General features: G+C 39.3%; 1 protein-coding gene across 2 annotated transcripts in view; it reads left to right on the plus strand.

The window, feature by feature from the left end:
* Nucleotides 1-1,058: 1,058 nt before the first annotated feature.
* LOC133510215 (striatin-like) overlaps nt 1,059-19,943 on the plus strand; it is a 31,786-nt gene continuing 12,901 nt past the window's right edge. For both annotated transcript variants that reach the window (XM_061838000.1, XM_061838001.1), the window contains exons 1-3: nt 1,059-1,459; nt 16,251-16,354; nt 19,185-19,258. In XM_061838000.1, coding sequence (XP_061693984.1) covers nt 1,247-1,459; nt 16,251-16,354; nt 19,185-19,258 — 391 coding nt within the window. In that variant the 5' untranslated portion in view covers nt 1,059-1,246. The remainder of the gene's footprint in view (nt 1,460-16,250; nt 16,355-19,184; nt 19,259-19,943) is intronic.

The raw sequence follows: 19,943 nt of genomic DNA on the forward strand, positions 1-19,943 counted from the left end.
TGAAGTCTTTAAAATGCCTTTGAATGTTCAATGAAAATATTTTCCCCATAAAATCCAATGTATATTTTGATAATATGGGTGTATTGTCTTCTGGTTGGGTACACATTGGCATCACATATTCTACATTTGCCCATTCTACTTTTTTTTTTGTTTAAACCTTAATCCCCTTTTCTTATTTTTACATCACATTAAGCCTTGCTGTAATAGCAGTAATATTTCCATAAAATTATTTAATTTGTGGAATTTTATTCCATTCCAATTCTTTGTTGTAGTGATTATTTTGAGTCCTGGGGCAATGGTCTTTCGTTTTTTTTAAATGAATTGTGTAATAACTCATCTGACTTAAATTGAATGTGAACTCTTACCATACAAATCTTTATAATGGGCCTGTATTTGAGCTTTATCTGAATTATTTCTCAGGCTTAGTTTGAAGATTAGTTGAAACACCCATGGTATAGCTCAGGGGTCACAACATGATGTGCATGGGCACCAGGTAGCCCCCAAGGACCACACAGAGAAAATCCAGTTCTATTCTAAAATTAAGCTCACTAGTGATGGCACATTGCGATTTCCTAGGTACATGGAGAGCTGATGATTTGGAAATGTAAGCACTTAGAGCAATTAATAGAAATAAAGTGTTGCATATTGAAATTTGTTTCCTACCCTTTGAAATTATTTTAAAATTATTAATTTGAGAAGTCTATCATTACATCCTCACATACAGTAGATGAATGTCATTAGTTATTAATAAGATACACTTAAAGGTAAGCTGTATCACACACATCTTGGTACCAGTCAGTACCCGAAAAGTACAGTATTTGTTTCTAAAAGGTCAGTGAGCCCCTTGTACAGATTACGCCAAACGATTAGGATTCAGATGTGAATAAAGTGACGTTGCCCATCGTTGTTTTGTTTCTGTATTTTTTTCGTATGGGGTGGGGGGGTCGCAATTGTCAGGTAATAGTCCAATACTTTCATTTTCAAGATAATTCACAATTTCCCACCACCATCCGCAAGTGATACTCACTTCCTATTGAAGCATAATAGATGAGTGACCACCACCCAGCCAACGTGTGGGCGGGTTTTTTTTCACTGACGTCATTCAATGACAGCTAGCTGTCAGAAAGTGAGTTCATTCCCCGGACTCGATAAGACGGTACGCCGTCTACATCTCGTTGCCCCTTCGCTGGTATTTAGCAACAAGAAACGGTGAGACAGAGGACAAGTCATTCCACCGAGCCCGGCCATGGACGAACAGGCGGGGCCCGGCGTGTTCTTCAACAACAATAACAACTCGGTTCTACCCGGCACTGGTAAAGGACCGCTGCCTGATGGTGACGCCGGGGAGGCGGCTAGGGCACAGTACAGTATCCCGGGGATCTTACACTTCCTGCAGCACGAATGGGCCCGTTTCGAAGTAGAGAGGGCACAATGGGACGTGGAACGTGCCGAATTGCAGGTGAAAATCTCTACATTTATACATATATGACTATTTTGGTGTGACACTATCGAGGGACAATCTTGTTCCGTTTCTATGCCTCTCGTTTGAGCTTTTGTGGGTGGTTGTGCTCATTTCTAGACTAGCTCTTTAGCTTTAGCATTGAAGCTAAATGTTATAGCGCCCCCCCTGACCCGACAGCACGACGGCTGTTTTCGACCTAGTTACTGAGCCTACATTGAACTTGCTGTGTTGGATGACTACGTTTATTTTTGAATTCTTTAGGGGCCTTTGATAAAAAGGTATTGATCTGTTTGTAAATTGATACAGCTGTTAGCAAGCCTATGTGGACTAACAGACAGGCGCTATCGGTTACAATTGTTTCGTGTTGTTGTTAACGAAATACCGGGAAGAAGCTTTACGAAATAAAAGTTGCTTCTATGGTGATGATGACAAAGTACTTTTGCAGTCGTCCGTCATTTGTGCATTTTATAGCTAGCTCCTCCAAAAGACCACATACAATGGAGTCACAATGTATTGTTATTGATAGTATCGTATGACTGCCAATGCCACTCCCCAAGAACACGGCTTAAAAATAAATTTGAACGATTGTCGCGTCTATTACATCAAACCTCGTTGTTAGTCACTTTAAATATAATCCATAAAACCAATTCGGAGACCTGGGTAATCCTACTCATCCATCCACCCCATTTCTACAGTGCTTATCCTCACTAGAGTCGTGGGCGTGTTGGAACATATCCAGGCTAACTGCGGCCAGGAGGCAGAGGACACCTGAAGTGGTTGTCCGCCAATCACAGCGCACACATGAATTTGCATTCACATGTAAGGACAAATTTGAGTCTTTAATTAACCTATCGTGCATTTTTGGGGGGGATATGGCAGGAAACCGGAGTATCAAGAGAAAACCCACATTAGGCACGGGGAGAACATACATGCAAACGCCATAAAGGCGAATAGAACTGAATCAGAGTCCTCAGAATTGCGAGGCAGATGTGCTAACCAGTCGGCACACCATGCCACCTGGCTAATGTCCCTGTTCAATCACATGCAGTGTTTTTATCAATATATTGTTTTTTATTTTTGCTTCCAGATGATGAGCTGAGCTAATGTTAATACCAGTTGTTTCTGTGTCTTTTGTTGATGCCTGGTAGTGACTGGCATATAAATAGCATCAAAATTTGAAAGCAAACCACACAATTGACTACTCGCAGTAGATTGGCCTTTATCACATATTTCATAATTGAATTTAGGCATCACACTAGAGGTTTTTCTGTATTTATTTCCATTATTTTGAGCCTCCATTTGAGATTACACCTACTCTAAGTTATTTCAATAGTAGTCACAAGCATACCACTAATGTCTTCAATTGAATAGGTATGACTCCATCTCTCGAGAGATTTAAATTGGCAAACTACTGCATAGACACAGCTTTGTAGTATTGTAGTAGCAATTTAACTCTAATAATACTGCTCTCTGTGTGTCCACTCTATTTAACATCTTGCCTGTCTGCAGCAACAGTTCGAGCAAAGCACAATGAGGTTGCTAAATGGTTTGTTTGTGGCTGTAAACTGCTGCACAATCAGTTGGGGCTCAGTTTTTGTTGGGGCCTTTAATGACTGGTTGATAATATGGACATCATCATGTCTGGTTTGTGCAATGCAGCATACCAGATTTAGGGCTCGTTCTGACTAACATTTTAATCAGTATCGTGTGTACACCTATCACAATAATTACTATCCCGACTTATCGTTATCTTTTGATGAATAAAATCTACAATAATTTTTCCAGACTCAAGAAATTGTCATTGTTGTGGTGAGCTGTTGTGCGAATCACATAATGTGGTGACAGCGTGGAACAACTGAGTCATTAGCTACTAGTAGGCCCATGGAATGCCGGCAGACCAGTACACACTTGATTCATGCAACAGAGACACTTAAAGGAAAGATAAGTTCTTTTGTGTGTTTTTTTTTGGAAGCTAATAAGATAGCCTGCAAAGTAATGACGTACCAAATTGAGCTAAACAGCTCACTCGTTTCAAACTTTAGCGCTTCGATCCGCATTGTGGTGTGTATTAGTCCCCAATTAACACAAACACAGGAATGTTAACTGTTTATTACAGGTCAGAGAAAAAAAAATGTTCAAAATTTTCCCAACTCTAGTGATTTCGAAGTGATTATATTGCAGATATACAACAGTTAAATCGATAGAATTTTCTTTTTGCGGTCTGTGGCTGTATTAAGCGCTGTGATGTAAGCAAGCCAAACAGCTTGTTCATTCAGCATTGTATGCTACTGTTTCATGCTCTTGTTCCCATCCTTCTATATTTGTTGTTTTAGCATTATGATGTTGGAGATAATGTCTTATTAATGCTTGTTCAACATATTAGAAATTAACTAGAATTTCTGTCATTGTTTGTTTTGACATTTAACTGATGGCATTTGACAACACGGCACTATTTGCTTTGTTTGGGCTGATGGCCACCCCCGCTACTTGCAAGAATGTTGCCCAGCAAGTCCGTTAGGTCCTACCAGAGCCACTCCTCTCTAGCCGGACAGGCCAGAAATTGTATTACATTTTAGCATGTTAAAAAAAAAAAAAAAAAAAACTGAAACATAAAAGCTACTTAAGTTGTTGCATTAATATTGACAGAAATCAGAGGCTCCTGCCTGCTAAGATTAGACTCAAGTCCTGTAGTCATCAGTAAATTGTTTTGGTAAACTTTATTTATTTTGCTGGTTGAACTTTGCAGGTCTATTTATTCTCTGCTTGGTTATTTGAAATTGTAATCTTTCAAATGATAAACTGGGGTGGCATCGGGGCAAAGCTGTAGAGCGTTGGCCTCACAGTTCTGTGTGGAGTTTGCATGTTTTCCCTGTGCCTGTGTGTGTTTTCTCCAGTCACTCCGATGTCCTCCCACATCACAAAAACATGCATTCATTGGAGACTCTAAATTGACCCTGTGTAATTGTGAGTGCGACTGTTGTCTGTCTCCATGTGCCCTGCGATTGACTGGGAACCTGTTCAGGGTGTACCCTGCCTCCTCTCCCGATGTCAGATGAGCACTCCTGTGATCCTCGTGAGGATAAGCGGGTCAGAAAATTGATGGATGGACGATAAACTGCAGTGCATCTTGGCTGTATTTCCTAGATTTTTTTTTTTTTAATTCTTTTGTCATAGTCAACAGAGGCCAAGTGCGTTGTCTCATCAAGTTTCAATGAGTAAGAGATGATGCAATACATGTTCAGGCTCCATTAGGTATTATGTTGTGTGTCTGTGAAAGGGTTAAACATGTTCTGAGACTTATTTATATTTTAGCTAGGATATAGTTCAGTATGTAAGGTGTACCGTGGAGGAGGTTTGAAAATATCTCTTCAGCTGGTGTGTTGATAGTTATTTTAGCTTGAGTTTAAAAATTTGTAATGGCGCTACTAGTACTACTACTAAATCTGCTCAACCACAATTATTCCTAGCAGCACGGTGGGGTTGCTGTAAAGTGTTGGCCTCACAGTTCTGTGAACTGGGTTCAAATCTTGGCCCCGCCTGTGTGGACTTTACATGTTTTCCCTGTGCCTGCATGTCTTTTCTCTGGGCACTTCGGTTTCCTCCCACATCCCAAAAACATAGATTAATTGGAGACTCTAAATTGCCCCTAGGAGGGATTGTGAGTGTGACCATTGTCTGTCTTCATGTACCCTGCGATTGGCTGGCAGCCAGTTCAGGGTGTCCCCTGCCTCCTCCCCGTTGACAGCTGGGATAGGCTCCAGCACTTCCACGACCCTCGTGAGGATAAGTGGCTAAGAAAATGGATGGATGGATGTTCCTCAAAAATTCTGCATTTATCCTTGGGCTAACTGAATAAATATGCTATAACAAATTGCAACTTGGTGGAAGCTAATAATTAATGCATAAAACGCAATAACATCAGGTTTAAGCACCCAATTTAAAAATCCTCATCAGTATAGTGAATTGTCAAGAACCGTCCATCTAAGTTGTTCTGCTTGACCATTGGTCAGAAACTGCAAAGAACTCGACAGTTATGATTTCTTTCTTTATTTTAAATTTTTTTTTTTGCTGCAGTCAGGCAAACTTTAAAGGTCAGATGACAAAGTTATGAGTTCAGTTAATATTCATATTTGCATTGTTTATATATGTAATTCATGCACATAACTTCCAGCAAGTTTCCAATCATAGTTTAGCTAAAAGAGGTTTTTATGACCCATACTGAGTCCTCTCTGAACTTACCCTGAGCTCAAGAGACCAGGGTGTGGTCACTGTAGCTCCCGCAAAGTCTACCAGAAGTGATGTTACAATTGCCAAACACAGTGTGGTACACAGTATAGGCAACGGCGAACAACATGTTGAATATGTGGAGGAGGAGAATTTCGACGTGCAATAGCACCCAACTGATTTTGGCATCGTCAAAGCGTACATTTGAGCCGATCAGACAGTGATGACGACAAGTAGCCAAGTACTAACTGCACAACAGAAAATGAGTGGCTATTGACTCGATGACGGCATGTCAAAAGCATATATTTTTATAAACTCATAGGTTAAAGTAATGCCACCCCAGGGATGCCAATATTTTTGAGCACGACCATACATATACATTCAGTTATGTTTCAGTGACATGGCACAAAGTTTTACATTGGATGCAGTTTTCCCATGTATTGTGTGCCCCTCGCTTGAGTAACGTTTTACCACGCTGCACACAAAGTCTTTGCTGTGTCATTTGGCTTGTTATACAGGCAAAAGCACAGGCCACAGTACTGAGAAGTATTGTGAGGGTCCTTTTTCCCCTTTTCCCCTGTCCATAATAACCGTAATAAAGTTGTAGGTATATAGAAGAAAATCCTCACTTCTTGTCTGCACCACTTCACAGTTGCATCGTGGTGGCTATGAGATTCAGATCTGGTGGCGGTAGAGGTTGTTGGATTAATTGTACATAGTTATCACATATTTGCTCTTGTTTTGCTCTTAATGTTCTTTTGCATGAATGCTTGAACAATATGATGCAACAAAGAAAGGCACATGATTACATTACGTGCGAAGCAGCGTTCAACGGTAAGAGAGGCGGCGACATAACGTGACAGGGAGATGACGTCACCAGGATGCGTTCCAAGGGTTCGGTGCATCAGTGGAGGACGTGCCAGGACTCGTGTTTGCTTTATTTGCCACAGTTGCTTTGCTTATCTACTCTTGTTTTTTCTCATTTGCCACAGTTACTTTAGTGACTCAAGTTATCTTTCTTTGTCACAATTGCTTAATGATTGTGTAATCGTATTTGCTATGTTTGTTACGTTTCGGGCTGACCTAAAGAACTAAAAAAGAGGATTCGTGGAGATGTTGCAAGAACGGGTTGGAGATTATTTGAGCGACACACCCCACGTTCTCCATGCGAGTATAAGTTCCTCTTGTCTTCCTTCCTGGAAAAATCATATTTTGAATGTCCTGGGTTGCGTGAGCCTGGCTCTTACCTGACGCAATATACTGAGCCTATCTCTGCCATAGGCTGCGTGAACCTGACAGCGGTCCCAATGGCCTTGAAAAAAATAGTTGCCACCAGAGCTGGTTTTAGCCTCTTCCTCTGTATCCAGTGCTTTCTGTAGAACATTTTTCAAAATACACTGGTTTGAAGTAATTAAGACAGCTTGGAGTGCTCGGCACCCATAACTGAGCATGTTTCTCCCCCTGTTGATTAACTTTCCCTACCTGCTGGTCACGTATACTTTTTTCACTTTTAAATCCCTTTAAAAAAAAAAAAAAACCTCTTGCCACTGCCTGAACCTTTTGTAGCAAAGCAAATTTTTATACAGCGCATTTCATACACAAAATAACTCAATTTGCTTTACATGATTAAAAGCTTTTGAATACATAGAAATAAAACAATTAAAACAGGAAAAAACATTTAAAAGGTAAAAATGACAACAAAAAATATATATATTTAAAAAATGAAAAATAAAAGTACAATTAAAAACAGCACACAGTCCAAGAAATATGAAAAAGTTTAAACAATCTAAAAAGCAGGAGAAAAAGGAAGACTTTTCAACCTGGATTTAAAAACAGTCACACTTGGGGCTGATGTCACCTCTGTTGGCAACGTCTTGCATTCCTGTGCAGCATAATAACTAAATGCTGCTTCACCATGTTCACCTTGGAATGTTTGCTTCATTTTTTGACCTGAGTTATTGGGAAATCCCTGTTCCATGGTATATCTCATTGCCGGAAGAAACTGTTGACTGCCATAATTTAACACCCTGAGAAGGTTGACGGTGACTCAGGTGTTAAGCTCCCTGTGAGTGTAGTGTGAAACATGGGCCCGCTTTCTTATTCCCAAATGGAAAAAAAATAAAATAATACATACTCTAACTACATTGTGGTAATGGTTATAAATGGACAGTAACAATTGCAAATTATAAAATTACTTATTACAGTGTTTTTATTATGACTTGGTCTAAAGACAAAGCCAGGGGCAAATTTGGCTCTATAACACAGGAAAACAAGCACTACACACAGCTCTAAGACAGGTATGCACTTACTGTGGCGTTCAGAAATTTAAAAATGACTTGTCATTGTCATTTTTTGGTCAACTCAGTACTTTTGTCCACCGGCAGGCTGTTGTGTATTTTTACTTACAGTATTTAAATTACCTTGGGAAACTACAAACAAAGTAAAATTTCAAGAGTTGCAATCATCCAAAGTCAGAGGACTACTCGTTTTCTTTCTCATGTACGTGAGCACATCACAAACTCATAGCTTCGTGAAGTCAGTCATTAGAGGCACAACAAAGCAATTGACAAATAGTGGACAGATAACGGTGAGTCTTCTACAATGAAAATAAAATAAAAATCAGTTTCTTTATCCATCCATCCATTTTCTGTGCCGCTTATCCTCACAGGGATCACGGGAGTGCTGGTGCCTATCCCAGCTATCATCGGGCACAAGGCAGGGTTCACCCTGAAATGGTTGCCAACCAATCGCAGGGCACATGGAGACAGACAACAGCCAAACTTACAATCACACCTAGGGGCAATTTAGAGTCTCCAAATAATGCATGTTTTTGAGATGTGGGATGAAACTGGAGAGCCTGGAAAAAAACCCACGCAGGCACGGGGAGAACATGCAAACTCCACACAGCCGGGCTGGGATTCCAACGCCGGTCCTGAAAACTGTGAGGCCAACGATCTGACCACTTGCTACACTGTGGCGCCCAGTTTCTTTATACAAAGTAAAAATGTATTTTCTTGCCCACGATTACTAGTAACAACAGTGGATACTCAAGTCTCCTCGTGCTCAGGTATAATCAGCCAACCTCTACATTGGAGGCCACATTAGAATAAAAGCTGTGTTGCAGTCTTTTGAAGTGTAGTGAAGCTGTCTGACATATCAAAAGATATTTATGAGAGTGGTGTGCTCCTCTATCTAGTGGAGCCACACCCACTCGAAATAGCCCAGAAGCCAGCACCTGCTTCCATGTTCTCATTCTGATCATCAAAAATTTACCACCTTATTGTACAACTATGAACAGTATTGAGTAAACAGGATGTGTAAAGCCAATTCACTGGCTATATAGACAGTTGAGTTATCATAGGCTACAGTGCTGTGAAAAAGAATTGGCCCCTTCTTAAATTCTATTTTTTGCATAGTTAAATGTTGAAGATAATCAAACAAATGTAAATATCAGACAACAATAACCCCATCCATCCATTCATCCATCTATTTTCTGCACCAGTTATCCTCATGAGAGTCACGGGAGTGCTGGAGCCTATCCCAGCTGTCATCAGGCAGAAGCCAGGGTACACCCTGAACTAGTTGCCAGCCAATCGCAGAGCATAAGAACAATAAACACAAATTGCTGTTTTTAAATGATGATTTTATTTATTAAGGAATCAAAAACTATTCAAAGCTACCTGGCTATGTATGGAACCACCACCCCTTGTTAAGTCATGATTTAAATGTGGCTAATCACTTTTTTTTTTTTTTTTTTTTTTGTTAATTTTAATGACCAAAATGACTTTCAGACCTGGTCAGTCAAGTAATTACTTAAATATAGAACCTGTTTTACAAAATGCAGTTGACGAAAATGTCTCAAAGAGCTGCAACAAGATGTCATGGTCCAAAGAACAGATGAGAAATGAAGTAGTTGACGTCACTCAGGCGGAATGGTGGATCAGCTGTAAGGTCTTGGCCTCACAGTTCTGAGGTACAGGGTTTGATCCCAGCCCCACCTGTGTAGCATTTGCATGTTCTCCCCATTGCATGTTTTTTTTTCCGGGCTCTCTGGTTTCCGCCACATCCCAAAAACATGAAACATTAATTGGACACGCTAAATTGCCCCTAGGTGTGATTGTGAGTGTGGCTGTTGTCGCTCTCTATGTGCCCTGCAATTGGCTGGCAACCAGTTCAGTGTGTACCCTGCCTCCTGCCCATTGACAGCTGTGATAGGCTGCAGCACTCCCAGACACTTGTGAGGATAAGCGCCTAAGAAAACGGATTGATGGATGACATCATTCAACATGGAAAGGCTTACAAAGCCATTTATGAAGCTTTAGGATTCCAGTGAACCATGATGAGGGACATTATCTTTAAATGGAGAAAACAGAATTAGAGCTGCACCATATTGGAAAAAAAAAAATTCTAACTGCGATATGTATTGTGGTGTAAAATAATTCAGTATCTGTGTTGGGAAAGTTCATTTTCTATGCGAACTTGTTCAAAATTCAATTCATCGTTACAAAAATGAACTAGTTCAGCTCATAATTCAAACTTTTGAACAAAATTGACTGGTCCAAAGATCCCTCATGGAGTTACTGTATTAACTGCTGTTTGGACTGATGGATGCCTTCCATCTGTTTTGGTTCTGGAGTTAGGCGGATTTTTTTGCTGCCCGTGTGGAATGTACTAGGCAAGTTATCAGGTCGCCCATCATGTTGATTGCGGGGTTGTGGTGGGTAGCTGTGAGTTAAAAGAAAACTTGCATGCATTGTTAATGAGAATTACACAAGCCCCTAACCCTCCTCTGGTCGCAAAGCGTCACCATGTGTGGAAGCCCTGAGTCCAGATGAATTCATGAATTCCTGTAAAATAGAGTAAACTCAAGCCTTGTCAGACTGGAATTCACTGTGTTGACTGTGTCAAGCTTGAGCAATTGACTTTTTTTTTCGTGATGTCTGGAATTAACTCTTTTGCATTTTAGGCCCAGAATACATATTATTAGTAGTAAGAATAAACAAGAAATAATATAGTAGTTGTCTGCTCCCTAGTTACCATCCCAAACATTAACTTTAAAAAAAAAAATGCCCAATTTTTCTTGTGTAGGCTATGAAGCTCTTCTGTATTCGTGATTCAAGTATGATTTCCTACTGGTTGTTGCTCTGAATTAATTATTCTTATTTCAACTCAATATAATGACCAAACTTTTTTTTTGGTTGGCCAAGAATTTCTTACCTCTGATATAAGTAGAAAGTAGTCCCATGCTAGGATTGACATTATTCCAAAGTGCAGACTCTTTTTCTTACCTTAGCAGAATTGTCTGTATCTGTTATTTATTGTGCTCTGTAGCCATTAGTTTATTACAACGCCTTCCTTTTGCCATTTCTGAAAAAGCCCACGCTCTAGAATGGATGCCCCGTTTTATGTGTCCCTCACTCGAACACACTGAGGAGCTCTTATCCCACAGCCCAATAATGCAGTCAGTGTGAGGCGAGGATTAAATGCTTCCTGTGTCTCTTTACAGCCTTAGTTGACTCATTACATTCCTACTAAGGTTAATGTTTCATCAGGGTGTAGATGGCAAGCCAGTGATTAACAAAGCGTCACTCTTCTCACTCTTTGGCACCACAAAATCCTGGGAGGTTTTGGGCAAGGGTTTTATTTGGATAAAGAAGTAAATGGTTGATATCTGCCGAAGATTTCTCTAGAATTGCGAGACTTGTTCATCCTGGCATGAAGAAACAATTGGTGAAACTGACAATAGTTTCAAAATCGGCTAAATTAAGAATGTATGGTTTTGAACACTTGAATTTGTTGTGATGTTACACCTTTTGTGAGATCCTGATTATTTGAGTTGAAGCCTGAGAATATTTTTGGGAGCCTCAGTCATATTTATTTATTCACCTGTATCATATTATAATCCAAACACTTCAGTAATGAATGATAATGGTTACTAATGATGATTCAGATGTTTTTCGTTTGTATGTAGCTGTCATTAGAATAAAAAGTTTATTTCGGCTTGTCCCTTTCGGGGGTCACCACAGCGTGTCATCTCAGATGAACGCACATATATGTTTGGCACAATTTTTACTCCGGATGCCTTCTCCGCAACCCTTCTCAGGGAGTGGAGGCCCCAGTGGGATATGAACCCACAACCCTTGATTTACCAAACCAGTGCGCTAACCACTGAGCTACAGGGTATCTACTGTCATTAGAATAAACCCCTGGTATTCTTGACTGCAAGGGACCTTTGGAAATGTAATAATAATAAACACAAATAAATAAATACCCATCCAGCCATTTTCTGAGCCTCTTATCCTCATGAGGGGAGTACCGCGCTAATAAATAATGTATTTGCCGATTTCAACGTCTGACCTTAATGGTGGCCTGTCACTGTCTTGGGCTACCATCTACGTACTGTATAGACACTTGGATGCTTGAGCCACTAAAAATGTTCAAGTCACTAACAATTTTCACCAACCCAAAAATGGCCCAGAAGTGCATTTTCAATTGCAGACTGAAATACCTTTATCGCCAAAACATCCCCCCTGAGAAAGGATGTTGTGATGACGCAAGGGAAAAGAAAAAAAAAACAACTGGCACACAGCTGACAGGATGAACAAACGTGAATTAGCCTCATTCTAGCCGCAGTGGGACTATGGAATGGTGAGGAGGAATAGGAACAGCAACAGAAAATAGTCTGGCGATGAAGCGTCACTATGGACTATAATGTAGGGACAACAACTGTATGGTAACGAGAACTTTATTCATTATAGATGTAAGACAGATGTAAGACAACTTTACGGCACTGTCACTGTCATCACAGTGGACTGAATATGGCATTTAGGAGGCATGTGTAAATTATAGCAATCATATATCTATTGATATCACAAATTTTCCCCCTAATATTGATATTCAATATGACTCTATTTATTCTATTAAAGTTTATAAATGTATAGAACTGGACCAGCCCAAATCGATTTACATTATAAGGCAGAAAGTGTATTTAACAAATATGAAGATCACAATGAAATAAATTACCGTACTTTTCCCTGCAGGTATTTCAAAATGCAATGATCTCAAAATTAGTGACGCACAAAAATAATTGAAAAAAAAAATTGAAAATGAGAAACCCAAAAGCGAAACAGTCTTAGAATTAGTAAAATCGCATTCATGACAATGACCTCCAGAACAATTTGTCTGAATCTATATATTTTTTTCAAATTACAACAAGAACTTGTCCATGGGACAGTTATTGCAGTATATTATGTAATAGAATAAAAATAATTCTACATATAGTTAAATTGCGCAACGTAATCATTACTCTACTGTTATTGTTACAATATTATGGCTTTAATACATTTGTTATTTGAATGTAATGTCCACTCCTTACTTTTCAGCCAATCAAAAGGTCAACAAAACCTGAGAGTAACGACCACGAGCAACCAGTAGGAGGTGCTTCTTCTTTACCCTTCGGCTTGTCCCGTTAGGGGTTTCCACACTGCATCATCTTTTTCCATCTCAGCCTATCTCCTGCATCTTGCTGTCTAATACCATCTGCCCTTATGTCTTCCCTCACATCATCCATCAACCTTCTCTTTGGTCCTCCTCTCGTTTTCTCTCAGCGCCATGCTCAGCACCCTTCTACTAATATACTCACTCTCTCGCCTCTGGAGATGTCCAAACCATCAAAGTCTGCTGTCTCTAACCTTGTCTCCAATACATCTAACATTGGCCATCCCTCTAATGAACTCATTTCTAATCCTATCCAACCTGCTCACTCCTAGAGAGAACCTCAGCATCTTCATTTCTGCCACCTCCAGTTCTGCTTGCTGTTGTCTCTGCAGTGCTACTATCTCAAATCCGTACATCAGCCAGAAAAAGTGTGTGGCCACTGGGCACGGCAGGGCAGATTGGAGATACTGCTATGTTTGTGGATCCCATAAATCCATAATTTACTTGCTCCACCCTTCTCACTTGTCGATAGAAACTTAGAGTAATGAATAAAATGTAACGTGCATGGTCATGTGGTCAGACAATTGACTTTTTATACAGTGTTGGCTAGAAATAGTGCCACCCCAGTGGTGCCACTATTTTTGAGCATGACTAAACGCATTATTTACAGCAGCTGAAATGAGTATTTAATACATAACCATATTTCTCACAAAATATATTTCCAAAGGTGCTATTGATACCAAAGTTTCACCAGATGGGAACAACCCGAAAAAATTCATACATGCAACAAAAGTAGAACAAATAAAATCAGAAAAAACGTTGTGTGGAATCATGTGAAATGAAAAAAAAAAAGTATAAAAAAGTAAGTATAGAACACACCAACTAATACTTATTTCATACTTTCTACAAAAGCCTTTTGTTGCAGTGACAGCTTCAAAATGCCTTGTGTAAGGAGAAACTAGTCGCATGCACTGCTCTAGTGTGATTTTTGGTTTTCAAATCTTGACGGGATTCTGTTTGCTTCTTTCATGGAGCTTGAGCTTCCTTCCTTTATCTTTGACTAAACAACTGAACAGGACGACAAAAAAAAAAAAAAAAAAAAAAAAAAAAAAAAATATATATATATATATAATATATATATATATTTAAAACTTGTACTCTCGATGAAGAAGAACAAATTTATTGTCTTAAGTTTTCATTGCCTCATTTTGGATAGTGTTGATGTGCTGACTCCAAATATTACATTGGTTTTGCTCAATCAGGCCAACTTTTGCAACTATGGTATAGATTTATATATTTTTTTATCAACATTTACAGGTATTTTCACTTCAGAGGTTTTAATTAACAAACATTAATACATTACCTTGAATTTTGAACAATGCTGAAGTAGCATTTAATTTATAGTTAGCAAAGTTAGTAACATTTGATTAATGAATTAACAACTTGGCATTAATACCTGACCTGAAAAAAAAAAAAAATTCTGATTGAGCAAAGTACAATTGCCCTAAAGCAGACAATTTGCAAAAAAGGTAATCATATGTAATTGGTAATCATGTAATCTGTAATCAAATCGAGTGATGTACAAATCAAACCGTAAGGTCTGCATTTCATACTTGTGTGCATGCACACTAGTTTAATGATGTGGAAAGACAGACACCCATGGAACCTCATTAACATGGTTGTCAGTGCAGGATACATTTGAATGGATCCAAATCACTGTGAAGCCAGAAATAATGACGACTAAGGAGTTGTAGCCTGCAGACGAGTTGGATTTGATGTTGCTTATTAACAGTATCATTGGTTGACATGCATGGAAAGTCTAAATTCAGGATTTATTTATTTTTTTATATATATAAAATGACTGTCTGAGTGAACAGTACGTTGTAGCTGTTTAGATTCCATCTTCCAATGTGTGGGAGACTCAAGTGCAGTCATGACTCATTGTTGCAGGCTACAACAGCTCCACTTGCTATTTGTGTGAACTCGTCATCCAGCCCACTCAAACTCACACCATCCTCTGTGTATAGATTTTAATGCAGCAATGCTATTTAATTTCCTCTGGTACGTTAACACAAAATTAACAAAAAAGTGATGCGTTGATATCCTGACTTTGCTTGTTGCTGTAATCTTTTTTTTCTTCTTTTTTGCAGTATCCAAAATAAGCTTAATCAGCATGTCATCTTTGTTTTCTAGTCTACAGAGATACACCTAATCCTTGTAAAATATAATAATATCCATCTATATCTATATTATGTGGCTGTAAACAATGTAGAATTTTTGGATGGTTCTTTGGACGGGAAAATGCGGAGTCTGACGAGCGAGCGGCCCAGCCGCTGGAGCTCACTAGGAATTATCTCTTGCAGTTTTTACCTGGGCTTCCATTTTGTGTTGTATTAAAACACTCAAGGAGTATGTTTTTTTTTTTTAAACCTTTTTTAAGAAAAATAAATTTCCCCTTTAAGTTCCACAATAACTAGAAGTCAAGGCAAATTTCTTCAAACTTCTTAAATCACATTTGTGCACATATGAGATCCAAAGAAGAGTCAGTCTAGTCATTGAACTCAATGTTTGCTTTTTAAAAAAATTTAACTAGAGTCCTATTCCATTATTACCAGTTGTAGTATTTTAGTCAGCCAGCCTCCTTTTAATGTTCTTATTTTTTTTCAAAGTAAACACTTTAAACCAGCAAGAAGCCCATATACAACCTTTTTCCACCAACCTCTTCCTTGTTGAAAAATCTACAGCTAAAACAAGCTGAAAGAATCATCATTACTGCCTAGTCTTTAGTGGGAGACTATGCAGAGAGTGATAATGTTTTTTGAGAACAGCATTGGGGGTTAGTTATTGTGTAGGAGTGTGAGTATGTTAGATTAAAGTAGAAGGGAACAGTTGTGCTTATTATTTCCCATCCTGCCACGCATATTGATTTGACATTGTCCTATTTCAGTCTCGACAAAAGCAGCTGCTCTCTGATGTGCTGTAGCCTTGCGGAGGCACACATCAAGTCTTTATTCCAAGAAAGACATGAGGATGTCAGCAAAACAGAATTGTATAATTTTTTTTAAATAAATGCCCAGCATGGATTTCTTCTACCCTTTTAAAATCTCACCTATTTTTGTATTTCCAGGCTCAAATTGCCTTCCTACAAGGAGAGAGAAAAGGCCAGGAGAATCTGAAGAAAGACCTTGTGAGGAGGATCAAGATGTTGGAATATGCGCTCAAGCAAGAGAGGTGAGTCGCATCACCACTGCATCTTCAGGCTTCCCACAAACGTGTTTGCATCTTATTTGTTCTGAGAATACCTTCCTGCCCGAGTAAATGTGGGAAAATGTGCGGTAGAAATCAGTCAACAAATCAACATCCCTGGGGTGTCATGCGTTCAAGTTCAGTCAGTGGCAAAGTTGCATTCATGTAAAAAATGCCAGCATTTTGACAGCATACAGTCAGGAGTCTTTCACATTGCACATATGCAAGTATGATGTCAGCAGAATAAGCAGTGATGTGACATTCTCCTGGGTCTAGCTGTCTCATGTCTCAAGGGACACATTGACGATCAGGTCATGCTGGCATTTCTTAATAAACATGCAAAAAATTGGGCCAAGAATGGAAAATTCTTTCTCTAGCCAAAATGAGGTCAATACCATAGCTCTTTCACAGAAAGATTTTTTTTTTTTGGTCATTCTTACGTGCACCTGCCTGTCACCACCTCACTAGAAAACCTTGCATCAACGGTATTCTCCTCCTCAACCAAAAGACAGAGTGTCACAAATACAGTTTTTTATTAAAACCTTCTACAAACTGTATTATGCTGAACACAATTATTTGACCAGTGAACAATGAATGAACAGCTAGTCACTGATCAGTGGCGTGCAAAGGGCATGCTACTGATACTGAAAATTGAACTCAAGCCTGCCTGGGATATGTGAATGGAATATAAAGAAGTCAGTGATGAAAAAGAAGATAATGTACAGATAATTGTAGTTGAATTGACCTAATTAGTGTTTGAATGCAATACATCTTCAATCAGCTGGTTTTGGCCCCTCTCGGGACCACATAACACAAGCTAACTCTTGTGAAGCCCATTCCACATCTTGTACTATTTTTGGAATTTTAAAAAATGTTGGCCATTTTTATGACTGTGAAATGCTTTCCTTTTTGACCCACCCTAATGAAAAGGTCAAAATAATCTTTAAGCAGAAGATGTGGCAGTCAGTTAGATCTTAAAGAACGTAGTGACAAGTGGTCTAGATCAGGGGTGCTCAATGCGTTGATCGTGATCAACTGGTCTTGGTCGATCGCGGGACGGTGTGCCCAAAAAAAAAAAAAAAGACATCAGTCAATGTTCCCTCTAAACTGCGTGCGTGCGCAATTGTGCACCGCTGATGCAGTCTCTTCGCAGATATTCTGTGTTGCGTGCAAAAAAAAAAAAAAAATCCAATGCAAATTGAAAGTATAGTAAGTTTCTTTCGGCTTGTCCCTTTCGGGGTCGCCGCAGCGTGTCATCTCAGATGAACGCACATATATGTTTGGCACAATTTTTACACCGGATGCCCTTCCTGAGTATAACGTACAGCTATTCAGTTTGTGGCATTTTGCAATGTGGTTCAATGAGTGAGGGATGACTGGCTGTTACATCTAATGGCACAAATCACATACGTACTGTAAAAAAAATGAAAAGAAGCCACTGGTTTCTTTTAGGCTGCACACAAAACTTTCTCTTACAATGACCGCTGCTCCACCACACTTTTTCCTCGTTTACCTTACCCCCCAGCTCTTAAAGACGTACACTCATAATTACAAATGTTACAGTACTTACGCAGCCCATCAATGTGTTTTATAATGACAGCGTCCACCACCGCTGCTTTTGTTAGCAACACATTCTGGGCAACGGAGAGCAAAGACGAGTTAAACCTGCTGCTTATGTTTACTTTCGATATTAATAGAGAAAGTTAAAAAAGAAATGCTGTTATTTTAAGATGCAATAACTGTCGGAGTATGTGAATAACCGAAGGAAAAAGCGGTTTAACTGGATGAGATTTTCTTTTTTCCGAGTGGGAAAGGTCTGGTCTGAAGCCAACGTAGAAAGGTCATAATGAGATGGTGTGTAAGTTTAAAGTTCCAAGATGAAAGCACAGACAATGCAGTGCACAAAAAGCTAATTCTGTATTTTAAATGTAGGAGGCAACATAATCATTCAGCATCATCACGTCCCCTTCCCCAGGTAGCTCGTGAGAGGCTTGTTGCTTGAAAAGTAGATCTTGGGGTAAAAAAGTCTGGACACCCTTGTTGTAGACAAATCCAAATTGTTGTTTGGATCATCAGATCCCCTCACCCGTCAGTTTCCTGAATGTCTTTGCTTTGTTTGAAGATGCCAAGTTTTGATCAGTATATGGGAATCATGGTCTTAAATGTCAACAGTTGAGCATGCTGAGAGAGTTGCTCTGATTTCTTCAGCAAACTCAGATGTCACTGATGCCTTGCCTTCCTCTCCAACGTGAGGAACGTCATTGGCCAGCCTTTCAAGGATGGGATTGTCCTCTCGTTCTTTGGAATGCCAATTTATCAACTTTTCCCCTGCGACAGAGCACCCGACTGCTTTAGGACCAACACTTGTTATCCAGAATTACTCCCACTTTCCTCATGGTTGCTAAGCAGCCACTCAGTTCACCAAGAACTTCATAAAAGCAGTATGAGATTTTCATGAGGGGAGCTTCTTTTGGACTGGAGTCACGAGTTGGATTAGTGTGAATTGAAAGTCCTTAGAGATGTCTTTGTACCAAACTGCCTCTGCTGATACATTTGTAAATTCTTCACATTTAAGTGGTGATAATGAGTTTATTTTATTTATTTTTTTTCATCAATTTGTAAATGTAGAGTATTACCATAATAACTAACATTTGAAATCAGGGCTTACTTGTTTGTTATTTAATGGTCTGAATAGTCAAGTGACCATGCAATTGTCTTCAAAGATGTTAGGTTTGTCACTTTTTGTTGACTTGGACAGATTTGTATCAACTATGTTTGTTTACTTATATACCTCCTCTATTTGCTTTACTTACAGAGCAAAGTACCATAAGTTGAAATATGGGACAGAGTTAAATCAAGGTGACCTGAAACCTCCAAGCTATGATTCTGGTAAGTTTACAGTCACCTCTACCTGCTCTGCTAGATCACAGTTATTGTTGTTCATCCACATACCTTCGGTGACATCACCATTTTTTGTGTCAAGGCTTCATGTCAAAGCTTGTCGGCCTCCATAGTTTCCCTTTCTGTCCTGTCTTTACTAGTGAAATGATACCATTTGTTAATACATTTCTCTGTGCAAATAAAGTACTGTTTAAAGTGGGCCTGTCATGAAATGGATGATTTTTGGTACATTATTCATGAAAAACCCACAGCCAATATGGTCCCATGTGTTTTTTCACTATAAAAACATGATTTTGACGTATACAGCTTTTTGTAACTCCCGCCATGAAAATCCTCTCAGGGATTTGTTTTCGAGAAGAAGCAGGAAGTGACGTAAAGGACAGCGGCGCCCCTTTGTGGAGTCGTTTGTTTCCATTAGTTTTCCCTCCGGGAAGGTAGCTTCGTTGTTCCTTCGTGTTAGCTAAAATGCCGGCTCATTGCATTGCTGGACATTGCTTGAACACTCGGGAGAATGGAATTACCCTTCATAAGTTTGAAAGAGACCCTGTTGTGAAAAATGGATTGCACGGGTGCAGAGGACGAGAGCTTCGTGGGTTCCAAATAAAAAGGTAGGTGTGTATACAGCTACTAAAAAAAAATAATAGTTTGGGGCGGACCACGTAATCGGTCTCTC

Source organism: Syngnathoides biaculeatus, chromosome 12 (genome assembly GCF_019802595.1).
Source record: "Syngnathoides biaculeatus isolate LvHL_M chromosome 12, ASM1980259v1, whole genome shotgun sequence".
Lineage (NCBI taxonomy): Eukaryota > Metazoa > Chordata > Actinopteri > Syngnathiformes > Syngnathidae > Syngnathoides > Syngnathoides biaculeatus.